The sequence below is a fragment of the Pantherophis guttatus genome, chromosome 2 (genome assembly GCF_059756535.1).
Source record: "Pantherophis guttatus breed Tessera chromosome 2, ASM5975653v1, whole genome shotgun sequence".
Taxonomy (NCBI): Eukaryota; Metazoa; Chordata; class Lepidosauria; order Squamata; family Colubridae; genus Pantherophis; species Pantherophis guttatus.
In genome coordinates, this window is record NC_142064.1 from 156,569,920 (window position 1) to 156,590,881 (window position 20,962).

Sequence of the window (20,962 nt, forward strand, 5' to 3'; positions counted from 1 at the left end):
TGTAATATTTAGTATTCTTTGAAAGGAGATTCTAGAGGCATTGGAGTAATATGTCTTTTTTCTAAACAAGGTCAATCTGAGGCCATTTCATACACAGACCATTTCCTGTTCCAATTTGCCCATACATTCAGTGGTTTCATGATTTTTAAAAAATGGGTATCAACTAGAGGCCCCAAGGAGCCCAACATACATACAGTATAGTAAGGGGTACAAGAATAATACTTCTGAAATGAAGAGTAGAGCCACTCTAATATAACAAACTTATATATAATAGCAGTAGCAATCGCACTTAGACTTATATACTGCTTCACAGTGCTTTACACCCCCTCTAAGCAGTTTACAGTCAGAATATTGCCCCCAACAATCCGGGTCCTCATTTTACCAAACTCAGAAGAATGGAAGGCTGAACCGGTGAGAATTAAACTGCAAAATTGCAGGCAGCCGGCAGGCAGCAGAAGTAGCCTGCAGTACTACATTCTAACCACTGTGCCACCGCAGCTCATTAGCTAATATAGCTAATCAGTCAATCTCCTCGGAAGGAGGGAGGGAGGGAGAGAGGGAGGAAGGAAGGATTACACAGAAGTCTGAAAGCATAAAGTAAATCCCCCCAGCCCCATTTTGTAGCCTGGGCTGAAGTGCAAATAAACAAACTACAGGTAGTCCTTGACTTATAACAATTCATTTAGTGACTGTTCAAAGTTACAATGCCACTGGAAAAAGGCACTCATGACCATATTTCACATTTACAACCATTGCAACATCCCCATGGTCACATGATTAAAATTCAGGCACTTGGCAACTCGTATTTATGACAGTTGCACTGTCACAGGGTCATGTGATCTCCTTTTACGACCTTCTGACAAGCAAAGTCAATAGGGAAGCCAGATTCACTTAACAACCGTGTTACTAACTTAACAACTGCAGTGATTCACTTAACAATTGTGGCAAGGAAGGTCATAAAATGGGGCAAAATTCACTTAACAAATACCTATGTAGGTTCTCCGGCATCCAGGTCATGGTTGTCCCAAAGGTGCTTTTTCAAGAGGCAACTGGACTATTTTGATTTTTCCTCGAAGACGTTTCACTTCTCATCATTCAGCTGAAGAAGCTTCTTGGATGAGAAGCGAGATATCTTCAAGGAAAAACCAAAAAAATCCAATTGCCTCTTGAAAAAGCACCTTTGGGTCACTTGGGTCAACAAATGTTTCACTTAGGAACAGAAATTTTGGGCTCAATTGTGATACTAAGTTGAGGACTACCTGTATTAATGAAATCTTATCTCCAGGTTCTTTATTTCTAACTTTCCTGCATACTTTCCCAACCCCCTTATATTTTTTCACATCTACAAGAATAATGGTACTACAATTCACTTAACAGTTCAAGAAAAACAGAATGGCTCCAATTATTTATTTAATGGATTTTTAAACAAATACCATGACATTAGGCTTATTCTAACACTCCCTGGTTTACAAGACCAACAAAAATGGAAAGTACAAAACATAGCAAAAATTTAATTAAAATCAAAAACCTAAGGTAAAATCAATAATTAAAATAGCTAACAAAGAAGAGCTTACTATCTTCCAAGTACTGAATGGGAGCTAAATGCACCTCTTTAGGGAGTACCCCCACACACACACACACCGCTAGATCACCATACAAGGTCCCTTTCTGGTGTGAAGTGGTATATAAGCTCACACAACTCCATTTGCACAAGCGGCCTGCAAGTGCATGCATGCTTGCTGGCTGTTCACACGGAACCATCCTCTACCCCGCTGGTCCACAAAGCCAGAAAGGTTGGGAACTCTAATCTAGCAATAGCATGTAGACTTATATACCGCTTCACAGTGCTTTCCAGCACCCTCTGAGCAATTTACAAAGTCAGCATATTGCCCACAACAATCTGGGTCCTCATTTTACTGACCTTGGAAGGATGGAAGGCTGAGTCAACCATGAGCTAGTCAAGATCGAACTGCGAAAATGCTGGCAGTTGGCAATCAGCAAAAGTAACCTGCAGTACTGCATTCTAACCACTGCGCCACCATGGTGCAGAGGATAGAATGCAGTACTGTCTCTAAGGTGACAGTAAAAACAAAATATGCATTTCTTTATTGTCCTGGTGATTTATAATTTCATAAAACCCAATTAAGTATGTAATTAAAACTACATTTAAAAAGAGCCTTGGTGGCGCAGCAGATTAAAGTGCTGTTAAGTAGCATCAGTTGCCTGCAATTACTGCAAGTTCAAATCTCAATAGGCTCAAGGTTGACTCAGCCTTCCATCCTTTCGAGGTAGGTAAAATGAAGACCCGGATTGTGGGGGCAATAAACTGACTTTGTATAAAAAAGAACACCGTTTAGGGGGGTCCGAAAGCCCTACTAAGCAGGTATATACAAAAGTATGAAGGCTATTGCTTAACGCATTATAAGCCGCCCTGAGTCTCTAAAGAAGGGCAGCATATAAATTGAACCAATAATAATAAATAAATAAATAAATAAATAAATACAATTTATCCCTCTCTCCATTTGTATAAGTGAAAGAGACTTACTTATGAATTGTGTCTTATGTTTTATAATTAGCTCCAAATGCTTAATCAGAATATGGCCTGTTACAAGTTCAAAAACAGCATTTTGAAACAAAAATTCAGCAAGAGTCACTAACGATCGAGCTTCATCAGTGAATTGGTTTAGAGTGTTTTCTTCTGGACCTATTAAATATATTAAAAACAGTAAGAAAGATTTGGAGGCATTAAATTGCTCATTAGCTACTTTCTTCTTGTCACCTGAAAACAATTCCATACAAAATGACTTACAGGTAGTCCTTGACTTACGATAATTAGTTTAGCAACCATTTGAAATTATGACAGCGCTAAAAGGACTTACAACCTGCCTCTAAATTTGTAGCCAATGCAGTGGCTCCATGATTGCAATCATGGTCACATTATTGCAATCTGGATACTTATGATGAGTCACCAAGCACCCTGCAACCATGTGATCCTCATTTGCAGGCTTCCCTGCTGGCTACCCCAAGGGTGAAATCAAAATTTTTTTACTACCGGTTCTGTGGGCGTGGCTTATTTTGTGGGCATGGCTTGGTGGAGGTAATGTGACTGGGTGGGCGTGGCCAACTTTTTTTTTTTTAACTTTTAAAGATTCTACAATCTTGCAGAAAAAAATGCTTTTAGAAGCCTCTGACAATCAAGCAATTCAGCTGGGATCGTTAGTCTTTTAAAGGCATTTTTTTTTCTACAACCACTTTGGCTTTTTAAAAGCCTCTGACATCCCAGCTGAGCCGCGTGATGATCAGAGGCTTTTTTTTTTTTTTTACTTTTAAAAGCATTTTTTGGGCCGAAGAAGTTGTAGAAAAAATGCTTTTAAAACTTAAAAAACCAGCCTCTGATGATCGTGCGGCTCAGCTGGGCATGGGGGGGGGGGCCCGCAGGGATTTTTGCTACCGGTTCTCCGAACCACCCGCCACCATCGCTACCGGATCAGGTGATCCAGTCCGAACCGGGAGCATTTCACCCCTGGGCTACCCCTGGAAACCCTCTGACCCTGCTCTTTTCAAGGGGCTTGCTGAAAAAAAGGACTGGTTTTCAGCCAGCCTCCTGAGAGCAAAAACATTCAAGTGTCTCTGTCAGGATGAGTTTTGCTCTTAAAGGAGCAGCAAAAATGCTGCTTGCTGGAGAGACTTGAGTCTCACCACCAAGCAATGTTTTTGCTCTTTTTTTTTAGCAAAGAAAGGGACTCAAAGAAGGAGCAAAAAAAAAAACCCAGTCCATTTTCACCCCACCTCTTTAACAACAAAAATGCTGCCTGACAAGATTGATTTTGCCCCACATGGGGTGAAGTGTCTCCAGCAGGCAGGAGGAGAATGAAGCCGCAGGGCTGGAGAAAAAGCTCAGATCACAAAGATCTGAGCTGCTTCTCCATAGCCCAGCCCTGTAGTTCCCTTCTGTGCATGGAGGGGAACTGCCTGCCTCCCTCTGTCCACTTAATAACCACACCTGGAAAAGCCAGGATGCAGTCATAAGGCTGGGTTAGGTCATATAGTAGGACACATTGCAACTGCCTCAGTGTATGACTGTGATTTTGGGCTCAATTACAGTCGTAAGTCAAGGATTCTCACTTTCCTATCTCACTTACATGCATGCTTTCCTATATCTCATTTTTTAGCTCTGCACACCAATGTAACTATTATTTTTGCCAAACGTGATTTTTTTTAAAAAAAATTCTTTCAGTCAAAACATCAATGCACATTCATGAAGCAGATTATTATTTTATCATAATTTCATAAATATACTGGTATCAAATATCCAAATGTATGAAATATCCAATACAACTCCTCCATTGTTCTATATTTTGTACCTACTTCGATCATTTACCTATTCCCTCGGGCTATAAAAATAATTCTGTAAATAATTTACATACGACTGAATATGAATATAAATCTGCTCTCCTGCCATTCAAACAGATGCTTTAGTATGCTTTGAAAATCTTTTGAAGGTGTCCCCGTATCATCCTTTGGCCAGGATTTTATGATGGCAGCAGATATAATTTTACCCAGCTTGTTCCAATCATATATAGATATCAACTCGAGCAGATTCTGTTGTTTCTAGAAAAGGCATAGAAAAAAGGAGGCATTATTAGGCAGTAATAAATTCAATGTACAAGGATTCTGCACCTCTATCAAGATTGTCACAAAATTCAGTTTACCATGTAATGGGACTTTACCACGGGAAATGTATTTTTCCTTTCATGTGAATTTTTCTTCTACTTGCTGAGATAGATACTGTTCTTACAATAGAGATAATCACCACTCTATGGAAATGCAAGATCCTATACAGTTAGTCTTTGGTTTACATTTTTAGTGACCATTTGAAGTTACAAAAGCACTGGAAAAAACTGATTCATCATCACTTTTCACACTTATGATCATTGCAGCATCCCCATGGTCACGTGTTCAAAATTCAGATGCTTGGCAACTGACTCATATTTATGACGGTTGCAGTGTCCCGGGGTCATGCGACTTTTGCGACTTTCTGACAAGCAAAGTCAATGGGGAAGCCAGATTCACTTAACAACCGTGTTACTAATTTAACAACTGCAAGGATTCATTTAAAAATTGTAGCAAAAAAGGTCATGTCTTGCTTAGCAACAGAAATTTTGGGTTCAATTGTGGTCGTAATTTGAGGACTACTTGTAAACTGGAACATGGTGCATGGGCAAAATTTGAAGGCCCTTCATCTAGCTTTTCTATACTGTATCTATAGACTAAACAGCAATCCTTAATCCTATGTAAATCTAAGCAAAGACACTGCTAACGTTACTCCAAGTTAACCAACCCTCACTTATAAAAGAGACAGAATGATCTTGAATAGATGTTAGAAATGGACTGAGAACAAACATTATGTCAATGTAAGTTCCTATTTGTAATAAGAGTGAGAATCAACTTCTGAAACAAAGAAAAGATCTTGAGAAAGACCATCCCTGCTTTATGGGAAATATAAAAAAACTTAATCAACAGAATCAGCTAGTTTAGTATATATTACCTATAAATAGAAGTCATAAATACTAAAAAAAACCTAATTTAATCAATGGAAAAACATGAAACTATAGTTCTATAGTGTGTTACAGTAAAAGATATTTTTAAAAATCCATGCTAAAATTTTTAAACTATATCAATATGGCAAGGACACATTACAGGTCAGGGTTTGATGTATTTTGGGCTGTATGCAGAAGTATAACCAACACTCATTTACAACCTTGAGATGCCCTTGCAAGGCAACATACTGCTCTCTCTGTCCTGCCTGCTAAGCAGGGTGGATAAAAATCGATGATATTTTTTTTTTAATTAAAAAACGGATTTTTTTTATTTAAATCGGATTTTTTTTATTTTAATCGAATTTATTTTAATAAAATGTTTTTGGAGTAAAAATCTATCTAAAGATAGTTTTCTATCTAAGATACGTTAATAATTTAGTTTATTCAGCATGAAATGGAGCTTAGTTATGTAGCACGAGGCTGTATATTCTGCAATATTAGGACTGTTGGTGAGTCAACAGCGGGTCAGAGGAGGACCTGCTACGGGACAGAGATGACAGTTGCCCTTTAAAAATTATGATTTAAATCAAGTTGATTTAAATCAAGCCTTTTTACTAGTGATTTAAATCATGATTTAAATCGTGTTTAAATCGACTTGATTTAAATCAAATCCACCCTGCTGCTAAGATGTATAGACAATGCATTTCTCAGCCAACTTGGAAGTAGAGGATGGCATATGTCTGGAAGGTACATAGCTTTAATCTGTGACTATCTGAAGCATAACAACCATTGTTATTTACTGAAAGATCAGACAATATTAGATAAATTACCTGGTATTACAAAAAATTACCTGGTATGCTGAATCAATAGCTTCAAGGGCACAATTTTCAAATATTTGCAAAATCACAGAATCGAATTTTTGAATGTCCTCGTAGTGACTACAGAAGACTAGAATTTGTTCAACTGGCCCTTCCTAATTAGACAACATCAAAGCAAAGCACAATTTGGGGTTACAAAGTATTTATAGACTCTAAAGCGGAGACATAGAACAGAAGAATCTGTGATTATGGCAATAAGACCAAAACATAATCAATTATTTTTCAAAATATATAAAATGTTGTTCTGCTTGTTCAGGATGGAAATAGGACATAAGGTACTATATACTATTATTTTTTGCAATAGTCTTTCTACAATAATTGGGCATTTATAGTCACTTAATTTATTTTTTTTAATTGGCATACTTGAGAAAATCTCAGAAAGTTATGATCACACACATATAAAAATGTTCATCCTACAATTAAAATTATATAATTAAGCAGTTCCCAAACATTAAGCCAGATAAGTGACCGTGCATTCTACCAGAATTGCGGCCACAACAGCCGCCTGGGCTACACAAGCATCTGTAGAGGAGGTATGCAGGGAAGCAACTTGGTCCTCACTGTCCCCATTTATCAGACACTATTAGCTGGACGCATTTGCCTCAGCTGAGGCAGCTTTCGGCAGAAGGGTCCTCCAGAAGGTACATATAGACAGGGGGACTTAGGATCAGAACGGGGCCCACCCTTAGGACATGCCAGCTTTGGTATGTCCCACTCTTTGGATTCTCAAGGCAGTACATCAGAGAAAGAGCGTTGGTCTTACCTGATACACTTCTTCTTGATGTACTGCCGGAGAAGCCAATCCCACCCTAACAACCGTCTGATCCGGAGTTTAGAAATGGACAGCAAAGTTAGAGAAAGGTCAAGTCATCTGCTACATCCTCAGCAAACTGGGAAGCAACCAGGAGGGGCGTGGCAGAAAGCTCAACAAATTCGGTCTCCAAAGGAAGAAGGCGGAGCAATTCCTTAAAGCCTAAAGGTATGAACTGACTGGATTTCAAGGGGCAGGGAGGTTCCATAACATTCATGCAGCCACAAAAAAACATTTGCAGACCTCCATTCCCTAAACTCATGGAAACTGGGAGAAAATTAGTTGTTTGGAAGAAATTCCATACTTGTTTACCTCAGGTGCTTCATTCGAACTGAAATCAGGTGTTCTGCATAGACAAATCACCAACTATCTGCCCAGATATGAAACGGAGATCTAAACTTGCCACTTACATATGTTGTATCAGAGATTATTTGGGACATGTCCATGATTGCCACGGAGATCATGAACTCCCAAGTCTATTTCAACCAATCCAGAGAGTATGGAGATTGAAGTCACTAAAACATGAGAAGTCTCCAATACCAGTCTGAGAACAAATCAAGGGGTTCACAGAGGGCATCTGTCATGGTAGCTGATGGATACTCAAGGATACTCAAGTTGTCCCCATAACCAACTTAACATATAGGCCAGTGATGGCTAACCTTTTTGGTGCCAAGTTCCCAAAGCGTGCAAGTGTGAAACCCCAAAATGCAATGTGAGCGCCCCTGTACAAGCACACATCAGGTCAAAACAAATGGTAAGTTTATATTACTGTAGTGATTCATTCTTGTCCCAAATCATATTTTGCTGATGCTAGAAACTCCAAGCAGTTTTGCCACATATGATAGTGATTCAGACTAATCTTAATTTAATGACAATAAAAGACGACACATGTCACAAAATAGGTTATCCTTATCTAGGTCTTAATTAATTAGTACAAGCGGATTAACATCACATTCATGACACTATATATCTACATACCTGTTTAATTCTGCTTTTCAAAATTGTAATTAAAGTTTCTTTCCAATGTTCAGAATTACTGCTATTAGGAAACTTTATTTTCAAAAAGTGATCCAATGCCTACAAAGAAAACATTATTTTACATTTTAAAGCCACAAACGAAAAACTGTTTAAGATGGAAGTAGGAATGTAGGAGTATTTATTCTATTCAAATGGAAACATTTGAAATGTTTCCAAATGGAAATGGAAACTTTAATGCTAGAATATTTCATCACCTATTAGAAAAGAATATATGCTTTTTAAGAATTGGAAAACTAAACTGAAGATATAATGTCAGGTTAAGCTCCACCTTCAAACCTGAAGAAAACTACAATTTGAGATCCTATTATGACTTCAGGGAAGTAACTATGAAAACAATGTTCAAAATTTCTAGAATAAAATAAGATTAGTTTTCAACGTTGGTCTCGTCTTTTCTCTATCCTCTAATTTTTCTGAAGTAACACCCTGCAAACTTGTAAAGAACTAAGAAAAATATTGCAACTGGCGACACACGCCTCTGATAGGCTAAATAGATGATCAACAGAGATACTGGTTCACTTCACAGTGTACACTGCAAAAATTCATGCATTAAACAGTTTTCAGTAATGATTACTGATATAAAAATGGCTAGGAAAAGAAAATTAGAACTACTGTTAAAAGAAAAAGGAAGCTACAAATCACAATGTTCTGTATAAAATCTAGATGTAGCGCAATTCTAAAACACAAACCTCAAGTTCCTTTTTCAAAGAAAACGTAACTGGTCTTTTTTCCAGCAAAGATTTTGGAAGACAGTTATGAAACCAATCACTGGTAGTTTTACAAACATTTTGGAATATTGTGGTATACTCCATTTCTGAAACCTGTCATATGAAAAGGAAAATATAATTTGTTGAATGAGAAGGGAAGCCTATTTCCTGAATAAGCGTAAGTAAAATTTTAAGAGAGGAAAATCCACTTAGAGGCAGTTACCCATCTCCACTAATAGTAACAACACCAAACAACATTTGTCTATCTCAGGTACTTGGGAAGGACTCAATGGGTACCTAAAAGGCCAAATCCAGTCTAAACATCTGGCTGACTTTGAGATGAACTGTAATAATAAAAGTAGATTTAATACAGGTAGTCCTCAACCTACAACCGTAATGAAGCCTACCCATTATGGTCATAGAATGGGGCACTCATGTGATTGACCTGATTCTTACGGCCTTTTTTGCAGACATCAAAGTCAATAAATTGACTGCTTCAGTCATTAAATGAACACCACAGTTACTAAGAAAACTAATTGTTCAGTATTGACCGGTTTTGCTGGAAGCCTAAAGTAAATGCCAATTTTCAGCAAAATATGATAAAATGTGATTACGTGACCATGGGATGTTGCAAACAGCCATAAGTCAAGGTACCCATTTATAGATACCCTTTATAGATACCCATTCAAGTCAACTTTGGGTGGCTTACAAAATATAATACTAAATTAAAACATAAAATAAAACAAGACAGCTCAGATTAAAACAATCTTTAAAATGCAGGACAATGGCAACACCCAACACATTAACATCAAGCCTAGTATCAAAGCTAGATTTTAAGGGCTTTTTGAAATTTCAGGAGAAAGGGGTTCTATTGGTGGAAATGCTGTTCCAAAGGGTAGGGGCACAAAAGCTACACTTCCTAGTTCCCCTATGATTAAACTGGCCAATGGGACTCTCTGCTATTTCAGTTATAATCCTAAAATGCTTGGGAGGGTATTTCAGGCATCATAGAATGATCCGCTCTGCAGCCTACTGAGATCTGTGAAATTTGACCACAGAAGAGAAAACCGATAGTTCAAAACCACCTTGGAAGGTCCTTGGTGTCCCTACGGTTATACAGTATCTTCTGAACATCAAAGCAGGGAATAATACATATGATTAGATTCAGTATACCTATAATCTGTACCGAATCTATGCCAGGTTTGAGAATAGTCTAACTGCTATCATCACATTGGGGGATGTGAATTTCAAGGCAGATTACTTTGTGAAGTTTAAAATACTTTTCAGGAAGTCGTTGACTTACAACCACAACTGAGCCCAAACTTTCTGTTGCTAAATGAGACTGTGGTTACGTGAATATTGCCAGTGGTGGGGTTCTATTTTTTTTTACTACCAGTTCTGTGGGCGTGGCTTTGTGGGCATGGCATGGCTTGATGGACATGGCAGGGGAAGGATACTGTAATATCTCCATTCCCTCCCCACTCCAGGGGAAGGTTACTGCAAAATCCCCATTTCCTTCCAATCAGCTGGGACTCGGGAGGCAGAGAATAGATGGGGGTGGGGCCAGTCAGAGGTGGTATTTACTGGTTCTTCGAACTACTCAAAATTTCCACTACCAGTTCTCCAGAATTGGTCAGAATCTGCTGAATACCTCTGAATTTTGCCCAATTTTATAACTTTCCTTGCCATAGTTGTTAAGTGAATCATTGCAGTTAAGGTAAAAACATGGTTGTTAAGTGAATCTGGTTTCTCCATTGACTCTGCTTGCCAGAAGGTAACAAAAAGTGATCACATGACCCCAGGACACTGCAACTGTCATAAATATGAATCAGTGACCAAGCATCTGAATTTTGATCATGTGACCATGAAAATGCTACAATGGTTGCTAAGTGTGAAAAATGATCATAAGTCACTTCACTTATCATGAAGTTCAGTGCCACTGTAAATTCAAACAGTCACTAAGGGAACTGTTGTAAGTCAAGGACTATCTGTACTATTATCTGCCTGAAGCACTCAAAAACAATGGTGTTTTTATATAACTTACATCACCAAAGCTATTTGTCCCAATGAATTCCCCCTAGGTCTGAAATGGATAGGGTCTCCTGCTTGAGCGGGGGTGGGACTAGAAGATCTCCAAGAACCTTTCCAATAACCTTTCTGTAATTCTGTTTTTCTAGTCAGTTTCAGGGAGATCAAGAAAGCCTTTTCCACACTCGTCTTAATGAACTATCGAAGGGCAAGAGAGAGAAGCTTACCTCTGATGGGACAAGTGCAAGAATTGTTGAAACAATCTCAATTGCTGTAGCTAATAACTTGTATTGTGATATTACTGGAATCCGACTGCTGCATATCTCATGAAGATTTTGACAGGCAATAGCAGAGCATTTCCAATCTTCTTTCTGAATTGTACTGAATTGCAGAAAGTTTGTATATTTTTTGCAATCAAGAGACACCAGAAATGTATATTAAAAATACGCATAATAACACAGACTCAAGAGTTCAAAATGTTATTTGCAAAGAAATCTAAACTTATAGGAAGGTAAAATATGTTTCTTCATCTTCATACCCAGTCATACACATCTCCATTGTTGATTCTTTGAATTAGGAAGTCTTCTATAGAAGCCATTTTGTGAATATGAACACCACTCATTCATAATTTTCCAAAGATGTGCCTCACCTGGAAACGTGGCCTACTATCAAAGTTAAGTGTTAAATAAAGCCCTAACAAAACACTGGTAGTCTTCAGGTTGGATCAATTGTAATTGAAATAAAAACAATTGCCACTGATAAGTGATGCAAACGTAAAGCACGGCATAAAGTGACTGCATCACTTAGTGACGGCAGTCCTGTGTGCCAACATAACCTTAGGACTGTGTGGGTCATTAAAGGGAAAGAGGCAGGAGCCCCAGATAAGGAGTGCAACAAATGGGGCGGGGGGATGCTGTGGGCAAGCACTGCGAAGCATGGAAGGACTGGCAAGGACCATGGGGGAGTTGACAAAGGCAGCATGGAAGCAAGGGTATCACGTGGGCTGGCAAGGATGGGCACTGGAAAGCAGGGGAAGGTGTCAGGCTCAAGCAATAGAGCCACACGTGGAAGGTTCAAGTTGGTAACTTTATTTTATCTACAGTACAGGAATTTCCCCAGACTGTTTGCCATCCCTTGGGAAAAGACAGGAATGGTTCCATGGAACCTGATGGGGGAGGTGTCAGTCCTGGGTGTCTTGCAGCTGTGCAACAATTCAAGGCTAATCCCCTGCTTCGTTCCTCCTCCCTGAATGGCTGGGCATTCCTCAACAGAGGGCCAGCAATGGTAGCAGGCAGATACTAAAAAATGGGAGCAGGGAGAGGGGGTGTCCATGCAATATCATACTCTATAGTGGGATTCCTCTATAGGAAGGAAGAGTGAGGTCAATTTTTTTTCCTTTTTCCTTTCCTCAAGATCACTTCCTACTTTGTTCTAATGGTCTTCGATTCTCCTTTTCTAGTAGAAATATTTCATTCACAAAATGCTAATCATGGCACTATCACAGACGTAAGTGGATTACAAATGTTATTAAACAAAACAAATGAATCTTTCCCTTGGGATTTGACTAAAGCTGGGGAAATTTTTGAAAGGTTTTTGTGGTGGAAAGGGAGAGAGGATATCCTTTTTGGAAAGAATCAGGCTGCGTGGAAGGATGGCTTCTAAGCAGACAAAGCCAGCTAAAGCTGCTGGGGGGGGGGCTCCCCCACTCACAAGCCATAAGAGCAGCCTTTAAGTTTGCAGACACAGACTCAAACACAAGAATCTGGATTTAAAGATTTGAAGGAATTTATTGCTGTGGCTTTGAAGAATCAAAATGAAGTTTTAGACCAGAAATTTGAAAAATCTCAGCAGGAATTTAAGGAGGTGATTCAAGAAAAGTATGACAAGGTGAAGCGGGACATATTGGCAGCTATGACTGGTTTGTCAAAGGTTGTGGTCCAGATTGATAAGAAAGTGGAACATCTTAGCTCAGAAGTAGAATCCAAAATGAAGGAAACTGATCAGAAAATTTCTAATGTTGATAACAAAATGCAGAGGCTTGAAAATGAAGTGACAATGATGCAATTCAGATTTATGGAATATGCTGTAAGACTTAGAGGTATAAAAGAGAGTACTAGAGAAGATCTGAGAAGGATCTGTGCTGATGCTTTGGCTGTTATGCTAAAGGTTGACCCTGAGGAGATTTTTTGCAAAATTGATAAGGTCTTACAGAATTCTTGGGTGGCAAGGCAAAGGCAATTGCCTAGAGATGTGGTGATATATTTACAGATAGAAGAATAAGAAATGATATTTTACAAAAGTCATTTGTTTCTACTATTCAAGTGGATGGAAGAGAGATTGGGATCTACAAAGAGTTGCCACCTAAAATGTTAAGAGATAGAAAGGACTTTGGGTTCTTGGTGACTGAATTAAAGAAACAACAAATACCATTTAGATGGGACACTCCAATGGGCATAATATTGAGGTATCAAGGAAAGAGATATCGATTAAACACTCTTCAAAAAGCGGAAGAATTCTACTTTAATGTTTTTAAATCTGGTGCAGTATCTCCACGTACCTCTTCGGTGTTAGCCATAGTGGAGGGTGAGAAAGAGAAGGAATTTGAACAAGAGCTTGAAGAGCAGAGGAAGCAGACGGAGAAGGAGGCAATGGAGACCCAAGGAGCAATAGGGGGTTTTCTAGACAAACCCTTGTTGGATCTTCCCTTAGAGGCTTTAGCTGAACCACCTAAAAATACAAGAGAAGTGGCAGCGGATCTTGACCTAATGTTGCACAGTGCTAAAGACCAGCGTATAATTCAAGCAGCTTACAAGCAATTTCTAGAGAAACAACACCAGAGCTCTAAGCTACCACAAGATAAACAGGGAGTCGATGATAAAGCACAAAAATCCGAAGCCATGGGGGGAGCTAAGCCGAAGACTACTAGTCTGGAACAACAACTTCAGCAAATGCTCTTATCGCTTCAGGAGACTACAGATGATAATTAAGTTTTTATCTTGGAATGTGAATGGATTGAACTCACCACAGAAAAGGAGGAAGATATTCCATTATTTGAGACAATTTAATAATGATGTTATTTGCTTACAGGAAACTCATATTAGAATACAAGATCAAAAATATTTGATAAACTCTAGATTAGGAACACAGTTTATAGCTTCAAATTCTGAGAAAAAGAATGGTGCAGTGATTTATACAAATAAAAGACTGCCAACAAAATTTATAGAAGCATATGATTGTGGAAGATATATAGCAATAGAACTTCTTACAGATAATGGTCCAATCTTGGTGATTGGAATTTATGCTCCTAACCAACAACAAGAAAATTTTTATAAATTATTGCATTCTAAAATATTACAATGGGACTATAGATCTATCCTACTTATGGGAGATTGGAATGGAGTAATAGATCCTAAAAAAGATAAGAAGAGTTTAGCAAAATCATGTGCTAAACTACCACAGTTTTTTTTTTATATGAAAGAAGATTTGGAATTGAAAGACATATGGAGAGTGCATAACCCAAAAGAATTGGACTTTACTTTTTTTTCAGATAGACACAGATCCTTCTCTAGGATTGATTTTATTCTACTTACAGTTGACTTACTTTTAAAGACAAAGAAAACAAAGATATTTCCGAGGACTTTATCTGACCACAGCCGGGTATGGATAGAAATAGAAATGGGAAAGAATGGGAGAAGATCTTGGAGAGAGCTGACTGAATGGCAAAAAGGAGTGAATAAGTTTGTTTGGAATGAGAAAAAGCCAAGAGTTAAACTGAAAATTATGCAAGATGTTCGTGAAAGGGGTGGTCTTAAACTTCCAAATCTGAGATTGTATTATGAAGCAGCAGCGTTTACACAAGCAAGTGATTGGTTTGGAAGAACAAAGACTGGAATATTGAATATTGAGAGTTATGATCTTGAATTTGGCTGGCATGCATATCTATTTTATGAAAACAAAGTGGATTTAACAGCCATATACTTAGAAGCTCCTTGATGAGAGTATGGAAGAAGCACCGTCTTAAATGGGATTATAAAATACTGTTGTGGTTGGTTCTTGGTCATATTATACGGAATATAAAAATAAAGTCACTCGGGGGGTTTTTATACAAAGAAGCAGTTTTTAATGATGGGGGCAGATGGCAATTAAAGACATTGAATACACTGTTGGAAGAAGGGATTAATTTATCTTGGTTACAGTATAATCAACTTCAACTGAGATGGAGAGAAGATCAAAGAACTGGCCTAATGTTGCATGAAGAAGAATTGGTTAGACAGATAAAAGAAAAAGGTCCAATGCATATTAAGAGGGTTTATAATGTTTTGTTAGAAAGAGATTCAGAAAATGAATTGGTTAAAGATTGTATGATAAAATGGGTGCAAAATTTTGGAGAAGCAGTTATGATGGAAACTTGGGAAAAAATATGGGTTCAGAATGTTAAATTTACACAATCGCAGAATTTGAGGGAAAATTTTTATAAAATGTTTTATAGGTGGCATTTAGATCCTAAAAAATTATCATGTATGTATCCTAATGTTCAACCGAAATGTTGGAGATGTGATTGCTTAGATGCTACATATTATCATATATGGTGGACATGCAAGAAAGCAAAGGCTTTTTGGATAAAAATTTGGTGGCTTATGCAAAATGTTTTGAAGAAAAAAATTCAATTTTCTCTTCAATTGTGTTTACTGGGTATAGTTAAGGGTTTTTTAGTGGGTGAAACAAAATTGATATTGTATATGGTGACAGCAGCTAGGTTATTGATTGGTCAATATTGGAAAAGGGATGATATGCCTACAATTCAAGAATGGACTTTGAAGATGGCCAGTTTTGCAGAAATGGCGAAGATATCAGCATACTTAAAAGACCGGACTCAAGAGACTTATGCATGGGAGTGGAAAAAATGGATAGATTATGTGCAGAATAAATTCCAAACTAGGAAGTACCAGATAGCTTTTAGTTAAATGTTGTGTAGAAATGTATAGTTTATAGGGGGCAAAATAGTTTATTGTTATGAAGAATTGTATAGTACACAGGGGGGAGAATAGAGGGGTGGTAATGCATGATATAATATAATGGGGATGGATTTCACCTTGGGGAAGTCATGGGGCATGGGGAGGGTTTGGGGGGGGTAAGGGAGGGATGGGGGAGGGGAAAAATAGGGGGGAAATTGATGTTTGTAAAACTTTTTCAATAAAAAAAAACAAATGAATCTTTCTAACTTCTCTTAAAGCGCTTGTATACACTAGTGTTTATAGTTATTAAAATAACATGTAATCTTTTATGACCAGTTTGTGGATCATGAGCAATCCATTTGATGGAGCACTTTATCATGCACAGAGGCGTCAGACGTCCTTCAGACAGCAAGGGCCACATAGGCCATTTTGCCTTAGCGACAACTAATCAGGTCAGCTTTGCAAATGGCGGTTTCTGAGCGTGCTCTCTCTAGAAATTGCACAAACACCAGCTACTTATTCCAACACCTGATTAAATCAAGTACTTACTCAAAGACTTAAGGACCCCTTGTCATGAATTATCATTTTCAGCTTGACAAAACAAAGCTACATAAGTAATTCACGATCAATTTTTCTATTGTTCTAAATGAATGCTTTTTTTAATTAAAAAAAAGGACATGCACATTTTACTTACATCTTTTCTTCTGACAGGATGTGCAACAATTTTTCTAAAAGCTTTTCTACATCCTAAAACAGAGAAAAAAGATTGGATTAAAAAGAATCAATGTTTTAGACCAGGGTTATCAAACTCAAGGCCCAGGGGCCGGATCCGCCCTGAGAAGTGTTTAGATCTGACCCGCAAGGCTGCCCTCCCAAACTCTTATTTTCGCTGGCAAAGGTTTGCAGGAAGCTGTCACAGCCGAAAACAGACCTTGGGAGTACGTTTTCATAGCAGAGCATCCGGGCCACCAGAGGCACCCCCGACATGAGTGAAGTCGAGCTTGCCATAACTCTCTGCCCACACACCCCCCAGGTTGAACACAACCCTGATGTGGCCCTCAATGAAATCGAGTTTGACACCCCTGTTTTAGACAAACATCTCCCAGTCAACTGGCTTTCTACAGTTTACTGCCTAAAGAGGTTGGGGTGTGGGTGTGTTTGCCTATGTGTTGTGCATGTGTTGCCGTGCATCTGAATGCCTCCATTTGTAAGAAATACATTCTGCCCTAGAGAAGACTTGGACAATCAACGGATCTAAACAGATCTAAGAGGGAGGAAGTACAGCACAATCAATCTTGCAAGATTCTGCTTTTATTGCTAATATCAATAAAGGTAGTTTTAGCTTTCCTGGAGCTGACTGCTTGGTCTGATCTGCCTAGTGTGGCTAACAACCCTCAAGAAATAGTGGGAACCACAGTGTTTCAAGAAGGGAATTCTGTGCAGTGTATCTCCTTAAACGTACAGGGTATCTTATTATCAGCTCATGATGCTTACCTATGTTTGCCTGAGGCTGCCAAACCTGGCTAATTACTACCCAAGTGAATGAGTATTTCTTCCACTGGGGAGGAAGTATCTACATATATGAAATTCTATGACATATACCAGGACATGCAGTATTGCCCTGATAAGAATAAACCCCTTTTGCAACCTACTGTTAATATGGGACCCTTCCAGAGGTGAGTGATGCATACAGGTAGTCCTCAAGTTACAACTACAATTGAGCCCAAAATTTATGTTGCTAAGTGAAACATTTGTTAAATGAGTTTGCCCCATTTTATGCCTTTTCTTGCCACAGTGGTTAAGTGAATCATTCAGAACTTAGTATCATGGTTGTTAAGTGAATTTGGCTTCCCCATTGATTTTGCTCATCAGACAGTTGCAAAAGGGGATCACATGCCCCCAGGACGCTGCAATGGTCATAAATATGAACTAGCTGCCAAGCATCTGAATTATGATCAGGTGACCATGGAGATGTTGCAATGGTTGTAAGTGTGAAAAATGATCATGTCACTTTTTTCAGTTCTGTTGTAACTTTGGTCACTAAATGAATTGTTGTAAGTCAAGGACTACCTGTATTATGAGCCCAAGATATCAAAGGCAAACAGTATGCCTTGACCAAGGGAGGTTATTCTACCCTGAGGCCAAAAGTAGCAATTTGGTATGCCAAATTGATGTTAAATCTGTAAATCAGGCCTTAATAGACCAATTTACTAGAATAGTTTGGACAAAGCAAGTTCTCATACTTGCTGATGCATACTTCACATCAGAAGTAATGCCAAACCTATGGGCCAAATGTAAGCTTGAGCCTCTGGTATCTATCCCTTTCCATCATCAGACAAAGATGATTAAAAATGTTAATTAGAAATCAGAACAAACCTGACAGTTTTGACGGTCAATTCTCAAGTTCTTCAGTCTATAAAAAGTTCCCAGAAGACAGTCAAATGGATTAGCATAAGGGCCAGAGATAAATTCCACCAGGTGATATAGTGGTAACAAGCAGAACCAGGCTCTGAATAATGTTTGGTTTCCTTCCAGCAAATGCTTCTTTTCCATTATTATATTCCTTTTCAACATACAGAAAAGCATGACAGTTACATAGAAATCTGAATAAAAACATGGCACAATGTGTATTCTCTGAGTACTTTTTTTAGGAGCTTCAATTTCAAAATTATACAGAACGTGAGGAACTGTGAATCCAGAAATTAAGAAATTTCAAGTTGGTTTTACATTTTGCAGCTGCTATATCTAAAAAAACTGGGTTTGCTTGACTCTGAAGGTATTTATTTATATTCTATACTTAACTGCCCATCTCCTCCAGAGAGTTGCTTTAGGCAGGCTGCAATTTAATCAATAAAATTAATAAAAATAAACAATTAAAAACAGAATAATTTACAATTAAAATGTTAAAATTATAAAATGACCTTATAAAATTTCAAAATGCTTGACGCATTGTAAGCCACCCTGAATCTCTGGAGAAGGGCGGCATATAAATTAAAGCAAAAAAAAAAAAAAAAAAAAAAGATGAAGAATTTCAAGATAGTAGATTAGTAGCTGTTGGTACAGGCTAGGAGGGGGGATTTCTCATGTGGCCAACCAGTCCCATGTGGGTTCCTGTGTCCCCCACGCAAGACTACATAGCCAAATTTTGACCCCTTTGCAGAGGGCCAAGAGATTGGGGGCTTTTCTCACCTCTGAGGGGCAAGCAATGACAATGCAAATAATGTAAAATTATCATAAAACATTTAATGACATAATACAAAATTTCATAAAACATTTCCTGTGGTCATATCCTGATATTTGATTGTGCTATATACTTCAATATGGGCTACTTTAAAGGCAGTAATATCTCCCTGAATTTTTAAGACTTTAAAGTACATTAGAAGCTCTGCATAGTTGAAAGCAACTGAGCAATATGGCACAGACATGGCACAGACCCTAAAGCAAACTGGTACTCAATGCAGCTCACAAAGCAAAAGTTATATGCAGCCTTCTTGGGCACTTAAAATTGCCCAGATGACCATGTTCTGCACCAAATGAACCTTCTGGATACTTTTCAAGGGTAGCCCCAGGTAGAGCACATTGCAAAAGTCCTGTTATATTAGTTATTTAATATTGATAATGAGAATAAAGTACCAAAATATAACCTTACCTAAACTGTAGTTACCACCTCAAAAATACTTCCTATGTTGCATATTGGTTTCTTATATCACAATATTACTGTTTAGTAATATTCTCAATTCTTTCTTGAAACCCTGGCAGGACCCGAGTAATTTATTCAGTCATTTTATGGACTAATCAAAGCAAAAAGACCTGCACCACTGGAGAAAGTTTAATTATTTGTGCAATGATAATTTATTATTTTTATTAACCTCTGTATCGTTTGTGAAGGTGACAAACATTTACTACCTTGGAAGGTCACATCACCAAATGGCACTATTTCTATTTCTTGGAGTCCAACTTTGCAGTCCTCAACTTATAATTAATAGTCCTCAACTTATAACAACAACCGAATCCAAAATTACTGTTGCCAAGCAGGACATTTGTTAAGTGAGTTTTGCTACATTTTACAAAATTTCTTGCCACAGTTGTTAACTGAATCATCACAGTTATTAAGTTGGTAACATGGTTATTAAGTGAATCTGGCATCCCCACTGACTTTGCTTGTCAGAAGGTCATCAAAAGCTATCACATGACCCCAGGACACTGCAACTGTCATAAATATGAGTCAGATGCCAAGTGTCCAAATTTTGATCACTTGCCCTTGGGGGGGGGGGATTCTGCAATGGTGGGAAAAGCAGTAATAAATCATTTTTTTCAGTGCTGTTGTAATTTAAAACAGTCACTAAATGAATAGTTGTAAATTGAGGACTATCTGTATAAATATTGAAAATCCATGTCTTAGCTCAATTGTCTTTCAAAAAAATCCGAAATCACTTCAGAGGTAACAATACTAGGCTGGAAAACTTACTTATTGAATTTTCTGTTTTTATCTCTGAATTCCACATACTGAATACCTTCCAACCTTGCCCATTTTTCTTCTGATTCAAGGCAAGTCCTAGTTTTATATTCGAAATCAGTCACAGTAAATAGATAAAGAATTGGGAGTGTCCACACCCAGTGATGAATCTCTTCTTCGATACAGTAGTTACATAACATTATCAACTTCTCCACACTGAAAGAGACAGATTAAGTTCTAGTGAAAAAATAATCATCTATCAGAAACTCTGTACAAATTAACTTGCCTTTCTTACTTCCAACAGAAATACAGTCCTTCAGAATTATAACAAAATAACATAATTTTGCTTTCTTTCTATTCTACATTAGTAACCCCCAACCATTTTGAGGCCAATAAGCAGATAGAGAGAATACGGTGGGGGGCAAAGAAATTACCTGCCCTAAGACAATAGGAATCATATTTGCAAAATAGCTGCCATGACAGCACAATTACTGAGATTATCTTTAATTAATCTAGAGATCAAGCTACCTTCTTTACCAATAGCAAGTGGGA

The 20,962-nt window shown here is 38.0% G+C and overlaps 1 protein-coding gene across 1 annotated transcript in view; it reads right to left on the reverse strand.

Moving 5' to 3' along the window:
• The window catches only part of RNF213 (ring finger protein 213), a 123,318-nt gene that overhangs the window by 70,365 nt on the left and 31,991 nt on the right, over nucleotides 1-20,962 (reverse strand). The window contains exons 10-18 of the mRNA XM_087887082.1: nucleotides 20,423-20,626; nucleotides 18,331-18,517; nucleotides 16,649-16,701; nucleotides 11,227-11,380; nucleotides 8,954-9,085; nucleotides 8,208-8,306; nucleotides 6,391-6,513; nucleotides 4,428-4,611; nucleotides 2,546-2,704 (exon numbers count right to left, since the gene is read on the reverse strand). Coding sequence (XP_087743208.1) covers nucleotides 2,546-2,704; nucleotides 4,428-4,611; nucleotides 6,391-6,513; nucleotides 8,208-8,306; nucleotides 8,954-9,085; nucleotides 11,227-11,380; nucleotides 16,649-16,701; nucleotides 18,331-18,517; nucleotides 20,423-20,626 — 1,295 coding nt within the window. The remainder of the gene's footprint in view (nucleotides 1-2,545; nucleotides 2,705-4,427; nucleotides 4,612-6,390; nucleotides 6,514-8,207; nucleotides 8,307-8,953; nucleotides 9,086-11,226; nucleotides 11,381-16,648; nucleotides 16,702-18,330; nucleotides 18,518-20,422; nucleotides 20,627-20,962) is intronic.